This window comes from Amphiprion ocellaris, chromosome 2 (assembly GCF_022539595.1).
Source record: "Amphiprion ocellaris isolate individual 3 ecotype Okinawa chromosome 2, ASM2253959v1, whole genome shotgun sequence".
In the NCBI taxonomy this organism is placed as follows: Eukaryota; Metazoa; Chordata; class Actinopteri; family Pomacentridae; genus Amphiprion; species Amphiprion ocellaris.
In genome coordinates, this window is record NC_072767.1 from 14262336 (window position 1) to 14278244 (window position 15909).

General features: G+C 38.6%; 2 protein-coding genes across 4 annotated transcripts in view; one reads left to right on the forward strand and one right to left on the reverse strand.

Annotated features, from left to right (window-relative positions):
* The first annotated feature begins 4424 nt into the window (after window positions 1–4424).
* Window positions 4425–14053, forward strand: tbc1d7 (TBC1 domain family, member 7). 2 transcript variants are annotated; one of them, XM_023272304.3, is made up of 8 exons: window positions 4425–4503; window positions 4736–4869; window positions 5809–5889; window positions 6599–6789; window positions 9012–9149; window positions 10474–10619; window positions 12206–12335; window positions 13585–14053. In XM_023272304.3, the coding sequence occupies exons 2-8, from the start codon at window positions 4758–4760 to the stop codon at window positions 13669–13671; spliced, it is 885 nt and encodes a 294-aa protein (XP_023128072.2). In that variant the 5' UTR covers window positions 4425–4503; window positions 4736–4757; the 3' UTR covers window positions 13672–14053. The 2 variants fall into 2 exon arrangements, with proteins under 2 accessions (XP_023128072.2, XP_023128071.2); XM_023272303.3 differs by having other exon boundaries at window positions 4428–4503; window positions 4750–4869.
* Window positions 14018–15909, reverse strand: part of phactr1 (phosphatase and actin regulator 1) — a 46556-nt gene continuing 44664 nt past the window's right edge. For both annotated transcript variants that reach the window (XM_023272302.3, XM_023272301.3), the window contains exon 13: window positions 14018–15406. In XM_023272302.3, the coding sequence (XP_023128070.1) occupies window positions 15391–15406 (16 nt within the window). In that variant the 3' untranslated portion in view covers window positions 14018–15390. The remainder of the gene's footprint in view (window positions 15407–15909) is intronic.

Sequence of the window (15909 nt, forward strand, 5' to 3'; positions counted from 1 at the left end):
AAACAGGAAGGTAGCCAACCCATACCATTAAACACACCTAATATAACAACTCTACAAACCCATTAAAATCAAAATGCTGCCCATAGCAAACAATCTAGAGTCTCCCTCAACCTGGTCTGGGAAAGGAGGAAATACATGAGTTGTAACTAAACATAAGAATATTACAGAATTTAGGGAAATTAACGTAAGTACAAACAAATCAGAACTTAAGGTAGAAGGCAGAGGAGAGAGACTGGCTGGCTGCTATCGCCTTATATAATGGAGCCAGATAAGAGCATGATTTACTCTTCTGTATTCTTCAGTGTTTGTGTTTGGGGAAGTATTCTCTTTAATTGTGCACCTATTCACACCAGTCATTAGTAAATTCCCTTTAATTAATGTATAAAGCCCTGGATTTTAATGGCCTTAATGTCAGCAGGATTTCTGCTCATGTTAAAAGTTTTCTGCACATTCAGAAGGTTTTAATGTGCCCCATAATTTGCCTCCTGGCCACTACACTATGTCAGTTTTCATTTCAAGTGTTTTCCTAGATGAGTGTGGTTTTACCAATCTTAAAAAAAATGGAGTAATGTAACTGGTCTGACAAAATCAAAAGAAGTGGTTTTGAGGCATGCTAATGTGATATTTTTACAATACAAAACTATTTTATTTATTATAAGAATATACCTATGCAGGGCCGTGCAGAGACCTTTGGAGGGCCAGGTGCTCAAAGTTAAAAGGAGGCACATGAAGTATGAATTTGGAACACCAAACAGAAACATACCTTACAGTATAACTGGCTGAACTGTAGCAACACATATTCATAAAAAATGCAACATGGAATCACAATATAACTTATCATTGTCCACACCTCATATCTTGTTGTATATGTTTGACATGATTGGGTACACTGTACAGCTTCTGTTGAGTGGCTTGGTGAGGAGGCTGCTGCTGCTGCTGATGATATTGCTGGAGGTGGGCTGTAATAATCTGAGAGTGTAGACACTAAAAAGAGCATGGGAGAGATAGTAGCTGATTAAACAAGTGTTATGTGATCATGACAACATGCAAACATAATGCTGAAAATGGCTGACTGTGACCTGCCATACTGCTGATTGTTTGTAGGAGACTCCTGCTGAGAAAGGTTGCAGCCAAGGCTGACTGTTTGAACTAAACAAAACAAACTGCTCATTCGTAAACTAAAAGGGGAACATTAATGGGGCGACGAGAATAAAGGAGGGGTGGAGGTACAGCCTAAATCCACAAAGCCATAATTGAAGCAGTGCATTAACTTAGGACAAAGGAAGATGATGTATTAAATTGAATTTAGATCACCATTAGACACTGGACTGTTTAACTGTGGCTACTCTTCCTGGAATCCTTATTTTTATGTTTAAATAAAATTGGAGGACTAAAATGAAACAATTGTGACATCTCTTTAATTTAATTTCACAGCTTTATTTTTGTTTTCTAACCTCAGTAAAACCAAATGCAATCAATCGTTTGACACAAACATGACTTCAGCATGAAATGTTTCATCCTGTATTTATTGACAGATGTGTATTCATATTGTATTAAACTGAAAGGGAACATTAATAATGGGAGAAAGAGAACAGAGGAGGACTGTGTGTGCCTCGGTCTGTCTGTGTCTCTGTGTTTGTCTGTGTGTTGTCCTGTATTTAAATGTATTTGTGCTTGTATTCAGTTTGTCTATGCACTTTGAGCAAGACAGCAAGGTTATGAAAGTCATATATTTTATCTTTATGCATATTAGATTTAACTTGGGGCTGCACAGTGGCATGGTGGTTAGCACTTGCACCTTGCAGCTAGAAGATCCCTGGTTTGCATCCCGGCCTTCCTGGGATCTTTCTGCATGGAGTTTGCACGGCTTTCATGGGCCGCTGCACAGCAGTGGCACGTGACAAGGTAAGTTTTAGGTTTAGATTTTAAAATCATAATATGATAAGTTTTTTAATCTCCAATAGGAGGTGAGAAATTTTCTGACATTTTCCTGTTGTTTTTTTCAGCTCCAAGTCCCAGCTCCAGCAGACACATGAAGATGAGGAATCGATTCAATCAGAGACGACCCCAGAGACGACAACCAGCCTGAGACGACAGGACAACTGGAGAAGGAGCAGAATGCACTGGTACTTTACATGTACTTTAGAAAGAATCACCCTACATATACTGCATGTTTCCACAGGGATTTAGTATACCTCATATCACTGACTGAGAAAATGTAGTTCTGTCAGAATTGATGGAAAATGTTTGAAAGTGGAGCTGACTGTAACCAGCTTCTAATGTTTTGTTGTTGTTGAAAATTCTTTGCTATCAGGAAATATATCTTTATTGTGATTTTCTGAAACCAAAATTGAGCTGTTCTGCACATTTGATGGCAAATTCCACAGTTAACAACCTTCAATTTGGGAATCTTTGGCATCGTGCTCATGTAATTATAACAGAGATCCTAGATGAATGTTTTGCTAACATCATGTTAAGCTGAATGTTGGAAATAACTTCCACTGTAACATTAAATAGTTATTTATGCAGTAGGTGCTTCAAGCACTGATAATGCTGTTTAGTGTTTTTAAAAAGAAAATGTCCCAACATCTTAATTAAGTTCTATATTGACTGACAGCAGTGGAAATATAATTTTTTTTTCTGTTTACACTGACAAATGACAAGGGGAAACATTAGAAACATACATTCCTTGGTCAGTGTAGTTGCAGGTGAATGAATGAACTCATGCCGTCAGGTAATTGATGTATTTATTATAATTGATTCAGATGTCAGGGTAAAGATGAATGCGTTTTAAATTTGGAGTCGAGGAGGCGAAACATTCATTCTTTCAAGAAAACCGCTGATGTTTCCTCAAGCTGCATTTAAAAACAAGTTCTCCTTGGTGTGTCAGCCAGCTTGTTCTTATCTCCAGTCATCCTTCAGACCAGCCAGACCTTCAGCTTCTCTGTCTCCCAAGACCTTCAGCCAGGCTCCATGCTCTCCTCCCACCTGCCTGCTGTCCATCACCAGTCCAAGCTCCACCACATTCCCTCCTCCTAGAAACTCATTCATCACAATAAATCTGTAACTTTTTCTCTAGTGTCAGTGTTCAGCTCTCGGGTTTATACACTCTATAAGAAGTAGTTTTATTCAGTTGTGGCCATCACTCTTTATGTGAGAGGTAGACGCTGACTAAAGTGTTGTAAGCTTAAACAAGGAAACAGTTTATCATCTGCTTTTTGTCACACAATATGTTGATAGGAAAATACACAGCAGTTACACAACTTGTTGCAGATTACTGACCAGTCATCAAGTCCTCTCATATGAGAGAAAATGAAATGACCTGCAGTTCACTGAGGATTCATTTATAAATGAGAGGTAGAAATCCTGAAGACAGATGTAATTAAGGCCAGATTTGAAATATCAATTGTTGGAGCCATTTCAAACAGCAGCCACTAAGTGGTGCTGTGACCTGGATACCTGTGTATTTAAAGGCCACACTAATTGACACAGGTGTGGCATATGTGAGGTCTATTGTTTTTTTTTTTTTTTGCTTTTTTTAAACCGTGGTGTGGACTGTTGGAAAGATTTTGCTCTTTGTTCATATTGGTTAACTCCAGAAGGTAAATACATTGATTTGATACACCCGTTCATAATTGTGTGTGAACAATTATTTTTTGTAAATATAGAAATATAGACTCTATTGGTCTTATTTTTGTTACCTCTGACCCCGATTGGGATATGCGAAAAGCAGCATTTCACAGTGCTGCAATGTATTTGTGACAAATAAAGGCAAATTGTTGTTGTTGCTGTTGTTATTATTATTATTATTATTATTATTATTATTATTATTATTATTATTATTATTATTATTTTGCCACGACGGAGTACGAGAGCACGTCAGAGCAGCTAGAGGCCACGCGTTTTTTAACGGAACAAAGTGTGCGTCAACATCAATGTAATAAACTAATGGGAAAGTCATAACTTGTGTCCAAGACCCATCAGTTCTAAATTAACTGGTAGTAATCAAAGCATTTGAAAAATAATTTAACATTTATGTTGCAGTTAAAGTCGAAGCAACATAAAATGTGGAAATAAAATTAACACTCGTAAATCAAAGGTTTATATGAATTAAAATGACTTGCGGGGTAAGAAAAGAAAAACACACATTCCGTTGCTTCTATGATAGGACGTTATCGTAGGTTTTCAAAATAAAGGTCCTCGCTTGTTTTGCGCTTTCATTAGGGGACAAATGCAGTCTTTCAGATATTGAGATCCACGTGTCAGCAGGGTCATTCCTGAAATCGATGCCTTTTTATAAAAATAAAGAGTGTGATAACGAGTATATTCTAAAATGCCTTCAAAATCAAAGTATTTTATATTTGTAACTTCATCTGTAATTCACCAATTCGCTACAAAATTTATTTTGATAGTATCACCCGGAGGTTGTTTGATGAGGAGAACAGTTAGCATGTCGCTTATGTAGCTTAGCTGTAGCTCATACAAGGCGTCAAACACACCAAGGTAAGCTCCTAGTGAACAGCTCAGTTAATACTTTCCCGTGTCTTTTCTGTAAGTCATTTACATTACCGTGTCCACGCTGTTGTTTTTAGCAACCTTCCTCGTTTACTAATTTACTCAGTTACGTTTTTGTCACAACTACATTTTCTAAACATGTTTTTCTCTTCAAGCTCCGTGTCTGTGCTGTAACACGTTAAACACCGTATTACATGTAAAGCTTAAGACCATTTTGTAGCCTCCTTTGTCCAGGTGAAATAATGGCTGATGACCCTCAGAGAAATTTCCGCTCCGCATATTATGAGAAAGTGGGCTTCAGAGGAGTGGAGGAGAAGAAATCTCTGGAAATACTGCTGAAGGACAATCCCCTGGGTAGGTAACTGTTGATGTTCACCAACAATGCAGGGAAAACCTGAGTGTCAAACTAAGTACTATTAATGCTGAGTTCTCTGCAGAGCAATCACAACATCCATCCATCCATCATTTATACACCGCTTAATCCTCATTAGGGTCCCAGGGGGCTGGAGTCTATCCCAGCTGACTTAGGGTGAAGACAGGGGACACTCTGGACAGATCACCAGTCTGTCACAGGGCTAAACGTGGAGACAAACAATCACACTCACATTCACAGCTATGGACAATTTAGAATTTTCAATTAACCTCTCCGTGTTTTTGGACTGTGGGAGGAAGATGAAGTACCTGGGGAAAACCCACATATGCACAGGGAGAACATACAAACATAAAGATCCCAGGTCGAGGCCGGGACACAAACCAGGGATCTTTTAGCTGCAAGTCGACAGTGCTAACCACTGTGCAGCCCACAATCACAACATTTAACCTATTAACAGAGACACAAGACAGTCTTGTGTATTACATATATCGCAAGGAGAGCATTTGTTTATTTACTTATTTTTAGCATATATTCAACAATCTGAGTTCTGAAACTTTAACTTAATCCTTATGCTATGTTTACCACCGTTACAAACAATGCTTTTTGATGAACTATGTCTAAGTAGAAACCTGACGCACAGCTACATTTGTAACAGGTCAACAATGACTGCAAGCTGATATGCTTGAACAAGCCTCTGATGAATTGATCAAATCTGCCAAAGTATGACCTGAATGCTGCTTCAGTGGAAGGGTACAACTTCAGGAAAACCTGACCTTTTGTACACAAGAGTTAAAGTGATCACTGCCACTAATCTGCTTCATTCTCTGCTAAAGATGCTATTACTCCTCTGTATCTTTACAGTGGAAAAAGCTGGTTGTTTTCATTTGATGAAATACCAGGTGAGTTTTACTCTCTTACAGATCTCGAGAAGCTGAGCACGTTCAGTCAGAGGTTTCCCCTCCCCTCCATGTATAGGATCCATGTGTGGAAGGTACTATTGGGTAAGAAACCGACACAACCAGTCACACACACCACTGGAGGTACCTCAAATCCTACCCACAGTGACCAGATTTCAGAAAGTGATGATGCCATTAAGAGAGTATAAGCATTCCTTTCAGTGTTGTCTATTGGACTAATTGAGCATGTAGGCTAATTAGTTTTGTAGAAGTTGTTCAGTAATAAAGCCGCAACTGAGCTGTCAACTCTCCCCCACATGGCGCACATAACTTGTCGTACCATACCTATGTTTTCTCATTAAAACACTCAGTTAACACTTTTTCCTTGCCTGTGCAACCAAGACATTTTGGCTAATTGCTCCCCATTGCCACTCACAAACGCCGCCATGTTTGACCGTGCCATTAGGACTAGGTGAAATGGTTAGAATTAACAGTATACCTTAAGACTGATCTTCAGATATGTTGCAGTGATTGCCAGTTTAAAATGAGACAACTGTAGACACAGTCTAGACATATGCAGGCTTTGAGGTAGACCATGTGCATAACTAAGCATTTCCCCTCCATTTTATGCTATGATTGATAATGATAAAATATTCACTCTGAACATTTATCACTTGTCCATCATTTGAAATTGGTCCCAGTGGATTTCTTTTCATCATGGTTTATAATGGAATGGAATCAGTTTTAATTAAAGTATCCACTGAAAACCCTCCAGTGTGCACGCTTCCTCATTCCTATTCTGCTGTCCCTCCAGGCATCCTGCCTCCCCACAGTGACTCTCATGCTCTGGTTGGAGGCTACAGGAAGGAGCAGTACCAGGATATCTTGGAGGCCCTGGAGGTGATGAGATACATCAACTGCTCCACGCCATCCACCCACGTCTACCTGCGCATGTTCCAGCTGGAGAGCCAGGTCCTCCCACGGTGCTCCGAGACCTCGCCCCCAGTAAGATGAAGCACATAAAGTGATATTGTCTGAGATTGAATGGATAAAGCGTCAGACAGGAACATTAGATGATGTATACAGATGATGTGTAGGGCAGTGAAGCAGCAGCTGACACCTTGATCGCAGTTCAAGGTCAAACTGAACCAGCTGTGAAGTATTTGATATGACAGTTGTCCTTTAACCCTCATCAGTATACGTCGCAAGACCTACTTCACCCGTACACTTGGGGTCCAGCTGGACGCCAGTAGTATTTCATCGGTTTCACATTTCTGTACCTGTCCATATCCTCTCAATGTATATTTCCCTAAAATGTGATAGATAGATAGATAGATAGATAGATAGATAGATACAAATATGAAAGAAACAATGAAATTACTATTGATGATTACTGTAGTGTATTGCTTACAATATTCGTGTAAGAACTCCTGAATTGAAATAAAAACATAATGCAACTGAAGCAGTCATCACAAGAGCAACATAACACAAACATACATAAATAAAAGATGCACAGTCCGGCTGGGGTCCCCATGGATCCCAAATGATTTTTCTATGTGTACACCACAAACCTGGTTGGAATCAAATAAGCTTTGGTTTATGTGATGGCAACTATGTGGGTGACAACTACTTAAAGGGACTGAAAAATCCAACCTGTAAATAAAAGAAAAAAAAAAAACTTATGGACCCCAGGTGTACTGATGAGGGTTAAATGTTCAGGTGACAGTCCTAAATGCAGAACTAATTGGAGAAGAAATTGTGATTGTCACACTGATGCAGCCCATTAAAGTGATATGTATATTGCATTTAAAGGACCCATCTGAACATTTGTTAAAAACTTGATGCATCGATCTTGTAGACAGTAAAGCATTTAGAGAAGGTGTTGATCTGTGTCTCTTGGCTGCATTCGTTCAGACCTGCAGCTGTATTACTTTTACTAGTTTACATTTGTTCACAGACACGGTTGAGCATTTTTGCCATAGTTCCTCCAGATTACATAATGGTACTGGTCTGAATCTGATGTATTTTAAGTAGCTGATGGTAGTAAAAGAATAGTGTATTCCCATTTGTTATTAAGTTGCCTACAGATTTTGTATTATCTAATCGCATCTGACGATAAATCATTGTTGAACTGATGACTTGCTAAAGTATTTGTAATTAGTGGAAACCTCACGGATACTGAAATTGGCAGACTTTGATTATGACTGGCGCACAGTTACGGAATCCTGATGATTAAGCTATGCAAAGATTAATATTAGAACATCACTTTCAACCTGTCACGTCTCCGTGAGCCAGGGCATGAGGAGAGTAGCAAATAATGTAAAAACAACTGAGTTAAAGAGACAAGAAACTGATTATAGAGCAAAAAGCAATTTATTTACAAACTAAAATAAAAGTAAATTCAAATTAAAGCAAGTCTTGACAAACATGAACCAGAACTGAAGTCATAAAGGACCAAATGTTTGACTTAGGCAGAAAACAAAGACATCAACACCACACAGCTCACTAGCTGCAGATCACCCTGATCCTCGTTGCCAGTGGCACGATGATCAGGGTGATCTGGCTTTGAAACTATGTTAATTTGTCAATGACCACAGGTGCACCCAGCCACTCCTGATGGGCGCAACCTGAAGAGAAAAAGGAAACAAACCACACAACCTACCTACACACAAATACACAGCACCAAGGACCGTAACACAACCCTTGTCACATCAGTAACTGACTAATTAGATACATTTGTGTCCATAGTTAACCAAGGAAATCACAGAGACTTTTGTTTGGCAGAGGGAATGTATCCTAATCAATCACTCATAGTTGGCTATCCTTAAATCGTGCACATCTCCTTTGAAAGAGTGGATGTATTTTATGATGTACAATGTTTTGCTTATATAAATAATGCAAGAATAGTAAGTCTGGTTGTCTGCCTTCAAAATAAAATGACTTATGCCCCCTAAAAGTACTTACTTGTTTATATTAACAAATAAACTTGCTAAAACTTTGACAACTGGTGCTCTTAAAATCAAATTCCGATGTATTTTGACTACTAAATGAAACCTAGTATAACTCTACACTACTAGATACATTGTGAGTTAACACTGTTCCACTAATGTTGGGATAGATACCATCTCACTATTGTTTACAAACTACATCTACAATGATTCCTCTATAGTTTCTTTACCTTTGGCTGTGTATTACATGGTGTTAAATTGTGGTTGTGTTTTTTCCAGGATGAGGAGAATGAAGACTTTCTCTCCATCAGCCGAGCCATGGAAGAGATTGTAGATGATCCTGTTGACTGCTATTGGCTTATCAAGTGTTTCGTCAGTCAGTTCCACACAAAGTTTGGAGATTCAATACCACACCTTGTAAGTATTACATTTAATTTAAGGAAAATAAATCTAGAGCCTTTAAAAAGTTTTGCTAAAACATATGGACATGGCTCACTGACTGAACATTTGTAGCCGTTTGTAGAAAATGTTTTATATTTTATCGCTGCTTCCCCCAGAGGTGCTATGTCAAGCCAGGTTGAGTTTTAAAATTGACAATGATGTAGTTGTTTACAGGATGAAATGGTTGGCGTATATAAAGCAAAACTGAAGGACTCAAAGTATCAAGTCAAATTTTCAGGATTTGGTTTAGTTTCCTTTAACCTTCTCAACTCCAAGTGGCTTCTGGGCATTTTTTGGTCCTATCACATTTTTCTCACTGCGGGCTCATTTTTCACTGCTGTATAAAATCCTGCACCTCCTATGGAAACTCTGCAACCATGGCTGGAAGTACAGAGAACTCACAAATGTCTTCTGTGCAGTACAACACTGTTTTAATGGCAAAGCTAAAAAAGAAAAGACAGAACTAAAATTGAATTGAAAAAACATTGGAATTGACGTAATTTTTTTTCACATTGCTTATATTTTATAAATACTAAAATAAAAGACATACTATAGATAATTTACTACTTCCATTTTTAAATTGTGTCCATATTTATCTGTTCTGTTTAAACACAGCCTGCAGTTCAGCTAAGAAGTCCTGCCAATTTGTGATGAACAGTCAAAGAAGAGATGATGCATGTGAGCCCAGTTGCATACTAATTGAGATTTATTGAACAGAACCAGGTGTATGTGCAAAATAATAAATCTGATCAAGTAGATATATGTGCATATTTTTGCCTTTGTGCATTTTAATTGTGAAGTTACAAATAGTTTCAACATGTATCATGCAGTGAGTGATGAAGGATGCAAACCACATCAACCATCCATGTGTTATACCCACTTAGTCCTGTGGGGGATGGCAGGGGGCTGGAATCCTATCCCAGTTGACACTGGGTAAGAGGTGGGGTATGGGTCGCCTGTCACAGAGCTAACAGAGTGACAGACAACAGTTCACATTCACACCAGGGCCAATTCAGAATCACTAATTCACCTATCATGTATGTAGTTGGATTGTGGAAGGAAGCTGAAGCAGCTGGAGAAAACTCGCACAGAACTTTCTTGCTTTGAGGCAACACAGCGAACTACTCTACCGTCGATCCATATTAGGAATTATAGTGTAAATGTAGTTTGCAAAATGCCAGCATTAATCTGATAAAGTTCTCATGACCCAAGAATTTAAATCACATTGGTTTTGTACGTGCATCACTATGAGTGACACTTTGTTGTTTGCTCCCGTTTGGACTGTTCTGTTCTCATGTAGCCAAAGAGCCTGGAGCATTACCTGAGTCAGGAGGAACCTCGACTTCTGAACCATCTGAAGAACACCGGGGCCCTGGCTCAGCTGCCCTATAGCCTCTGGTTCAGACGCTGCTTCGCTGGCTGCCTGCCTGAATCTAGCCTGCAGAGGTCTGTTTACTGATCACTCCAGATGCCCATCATTTCACCACACTTTGACTGAGCCAACACGGCAAAGATTCTCACGTTTGTTTAACAGTATTTTTTGGAGCTTAACTGTTTTTGCTGCTAAGGTTATTTACAAAGCTCTTTTTGGTAAGCTGCTAAGAAACAAAAAACATGCCTGACATTTTAATGCATGCCTCCTACATTTTGCAGTGTTTGCAATTAAAGCCATTAATTTACATCAGTTATATTACACAGCTCTATGTAAAATGCACTCTTACCAGGTTAGCGAAGTATAAAAAAAATCTCTGTGCTTGTGTAACACAGTCAAAGCAAGTGCAAACAGGTGCTCGGCTGGTTGTTGGTTCTGCAGGTTAAAAGTCCTTAGGATGTTTGCATATTTTTTAGCGTCTTTATATTTTGCCTGAATGACTTGAAAAACTGCTGGACATCTTTTTTGATCATTCAAAGTTCAGTTTACTGTGAATGGCGCACCTCAACAAACAATGTAGCAACAGTTGACCTCGTGCAGTTGTCTTACTGTGTACAGCCTTTCTCAGACACGAGTTATGTCATTTTTGAAATTGTTGACCTTATCTGTTAAACTGACTTCATTCTGTCATGCAGAAATAGGTCACTTTTATGTTAGAAATCCCTCACAGTTTCATTCAAACATACCCCCAACAGTAATGAAGACAACCACAGTACCTGCACAGTATTTGCCATGTATATAAGACAGTAAATCAAATAACCTGTAATCAATTCATAAACAAAAGACTAATAAAAAATAGTAGCAGCTTATCAAACTATCCAAACAACTAATAGTCAAGTTTATTTTCCTGAAGATTGAAAATTCTATCCATGTGTAATGATAATTTACTTAAATATAGCAACTTGAAATATGCTTTCATTGTTACTTGGCTATCAGTTGTCATTTTTGATAGTTACCTGTACGTAGTTAGATGCTTTCAAGCACAATGATGCCACTACTTCCTGTGATACTATATAATTGAAGAATATTCTCGATTTTTCTTTTTTGACATGATAAACATTTTGACTTAAGTAAACATACCAGACTTTAACCAGTAAAATAAAAATAAACTGACAGCTGTGATGGAGCTCAGGACTCAACATGAGGACGGCCAATATGTAACAAATAATTTCAATACAGCTGATAAACGCTTGATGCTATTCTGTCTGGTGTGAAAAAAAAATACACAGTGTGGCCTGCTGATGCGTCCTGATCAAACCTGCCACTGTGTCAGGGATAATTTAGAATTATAAGTAAGTAAAGGAAATTACTGCTGTTGTGCCATGTGTGTAAATGTGCACAACTGTCTCGCTTTGGAGACGCTCATATAGATCGATTGCTGTTGTGACTTTTGCAGACATGAAGCCAAGTGGAAAAAATCACGTCTGAAAGAGGCTTTTGTGAGATTCTAAGATATGTTAAAATGTACTGTTTTTGAATATGTAGTGCACCTAAACAGTCAATCGTCATGCCTTCTGAAAGCTAATATGTCTCCTTTTAAATACTGAAGACAGCTGACCTTAAATCCCTTGGACTGGTCTGATGGTTGAATTGTCTTTAGGGTGTGGGACAAAGTGATCAGTGGCTCCTGTAAGATCTTGGTGTTTGTGGCCCTGGAGATCCTGCTCAGCTACAAGATCATGTTGATGGGCATCAACCGGTCAGAGGGTGTGGTCAGGTTCCTGTGTAATGTAAGTAAATGATGGCACTGTATTGTAGGATGGGTGTGATGTGCATAAAATCCACGGGTGGGTGTGAACCTCGATTTTTGAAGTCACAATTTGATACTTTGTCGACAGCAGAAAAAACAAAGCTAATGCATCAGTTAATACTTTTTAAATTAGATTGTGAAACAAACATTCAGTAGTGTTTCACTGGCCATTTTTTAATCGCCACCAAAATGCTGGCAAAAAATAAGTAACAGTGATGCTCCATTGCAAGACTCTGACCTGTTTCATGTATAAGAAAAAGTCCATTAACTCTCTGGATTCTAAATATTTACTCACTGTAGGCTTTTTTTCAGTTGCTCCTAGCTATAAACAGTAGTGGGAAAAATGTGACTCAATGTGCTGTAGATAATTTAATACTTGCCTTTTTAATTTGTTTCCATATGAAAAAAAAATACCAGAATTGTTTTTTCACTTGACTGTTGGTCACAGCTAAATTATTAATGGCTTAATGGGTGCTGATTTTTTTTTTTTGTCCTTTACAGTTTATAAATGGCACATGTAAAATATCATGATGGAACATTTTATCACAGATAAATAGTCTGATAGTTAGAAAACCAACAATTTGTTCTATATTTACAGTTTCTGCCTCTGATAAATGTTATAACTTTGGCAGTTCTTTTTTTTTTAAAGCTAACGAGCCTTTCAGCAGGTTTTGGGGTCTAGACGGTTAAAGACAAAAAGCACATTTGTCATTAAATTAACTGTTAATACCAGCAGGGCAATTTAAGCTTCAGAAGTACACAAAAATAATACAGATTTTTATTTTCATTTATAATTATCATTGGATAGACCCACCTGGTGTCTGACCCATACAGTGTGAAGAGAGAAGTCGCAGGTTCTCGCTGTGCACAAAGGCCGATTACAATGTATAATGTGAGTTAGGATTTTGTGTAAGATAAATAAAAATGCAAAGTGTATGCCCATGATATAGCTGAGAGACAGCATGTGGCTCACTGCCAAAACCTTCTGGATGGAACTTCCACTCTACAGTGTAAATACGTTGACGTGAATCGACTATTCTGACAGTAATTGTCTGCATCAAAGGGCACACCCACCCGAGGAAGTCTTACGCTGAACCGTCCAGACCCAAACAGTTTGGGATGCATACAAACTTCATTCCACCCATGTTTTCCCATCATATAGAAATGCATAGTTTCTTCCCTTGTAGGTGCTCTTTATAACCTTTGCCTACTGAACCTGTTTTTTCCAGATACCGCAGGAAAACACAGATGCTATTGTGACTAAAGCCATTGATTTGTGGCACAAGTATTGTGGCACCCCGATGCATGCCGTATAGCCACTTCGAGCCAGACAAGGACAAAATCTAGAGCCAAAGGTGAGCTGCTTTCCCAGAATCCACCAGGACTCCACTGAGAGACTGCAGCGTTGACCATCTGTTGGACTTTGTCTCTGAATGACTGAACTGGAAACTCATCACGGACTATTTCTGATAAGCCAGAGGACATGGGAGCCACTTTTCATATTGACAAGTCGACTTCCAGCTTTCCCCTGAGAACATTCAAACTGTACTGGGAAAGAGACCTGAATAGACATGAGCACTGGAAACAGCTACTGCAAAAGCTGTTTAGTGCAGCAGGATGTGTGAATTTCACATGAAACCTGTTTGTAAAAAGACAAGGAAGCACAAACTTATTATTTATTAATAAGTTTCTTTTTTTTAAGAAACTGCATACATCATAGAAGACTCACAATAAATTAATACCCACATGCAGTTTTTCTGCTTTACAAAAACATTTGAAAAGCCTCTTACTTTCTATGTACATCATCTTAGTATTCTGAGAATATATTTCTCTCAAAACATTTTTACATGTACAAGTGGCAGTAACATTACTGACTCTTGTACTCAGCCATACATACACACTTTCACACACACAATCATAATACACACACAACAGAGCAACTAGTTCTCCTCAATTATATGGTCAAAACTGCCAAGTCATGGACCCAGTATGAACCATTTCCATACTTTGTACCGTAAAAGACTCCACAATAAACAAAAACAGAAAAAAAGTCTACTTTCTTATACTTCAGCAGAGAACTCAGTAGCATTTGACTGTGTCTACAGATAATATTCTGTATCAAATAAGCAAGGTGTTTTGGCAACTTTTAATTTCCCTGTAAACAATACTGTAGGCACAGTGACACAGTGAGGTACTGAACTCTCAACAGCAGTCACTCTGGGATGCATTCAAGGTCACGACCTCCACAGCAAGTCAAGTTGCTTTGGTTTCAACTGGGAATTTGAAGTCTTAAAAATGTTTGAGCTCTTGAATGCAGCCCATAAACACATGGACAAGTAAGGAGAGGATCTGAAATTATTGCTCAGTTGATTGATGTGACTGTTTAGAGATTGAAATTTGTACTGTTACTTTTTAAGTAGCAAGCATTTTGGGAGATTGATTAGGATTACAGGACAATTTGGCTTTAGATTCAGCTGCCTTCAACAGTTTATTTTGTTGTACATGTTTTCATTCCTGGCAAATAACAAACAATGCCTAAGATATCATCTGTGAGCCAACACAAGGACATCTCCAAGGAAAGATGATGTCCAGTTGAGAAAGTAGAGTGAGAACATGGTAAAGGCAAGAAAACAATAAGAAAAATCAAAGCCCCATCTTCACTTCCTCCCATTCCCATCCTTGAAATTGGCACAGATTCTGTGTTTGACCTCCAATAGCCTTGTTCAAAAACAGAAGTGCTGTAAGGTAAACATATCGCCACCTCTTCATCATAAAAAAATGACAATTAAAAGCTTTTGAATATCAAGAAGTCTGCAAAATCTCCACTGAAGGGAGATGACAGTCGAGTTTAATCCACCTCAAAGTTCTTTTCTCCCCATTTCCTGTAATGGCTCAAAATCACGTGTTGAGGCCAACCCGTCAGTTTGAAGTTGACGCTGGACAGCGTTAGCAGTACGAGGGCAGCAGGTAGCAGTCTGAACACTTGAGGCTTCTCTGGGAGTATAAAAACATGGCCAAGGTCTGACTGAGCCACTTTATGGTCGGTGAAATCTACAAAGAGAAACCGCAAAAAGACAGTGATTATGTTCCAAGAAATGCTAGCAGCGTGGACTTTTTCAGAATAAGTTCTTTATACTGACATTGATGAAACCCTAACTTATCTCTAACTTTCTACATGTAGATACTCACTTGAGAGGGTTACATGTCACTTTACACCTTGCCTCCTTTACAATGTGCAGATCTGTGCTTATACATATTAGTCTCTGCTGCTCTCTGAGTTGTCTGCTCACCTACAACTCTGCTTAAACACTGTAGAATTGCTATTTGCTACATAATGGCAGGCTGTAATATTGGAGGAGTCCAGCCAAACATGTCTGAACCAGAACCCCATTCTGAAGAAGAGGAATAACGAATTGTACGGGGTTACCTACAAGTCGATCTGTCAGTGTATGACTGAATTACTCCAATACTACACTTTCCATTGCATGGCTTCATGTAGTTTTACAGTGTCTGAGTCCAAAGTGAGCTGGTGTGCTCCAGCTGAAGTGAGAGGA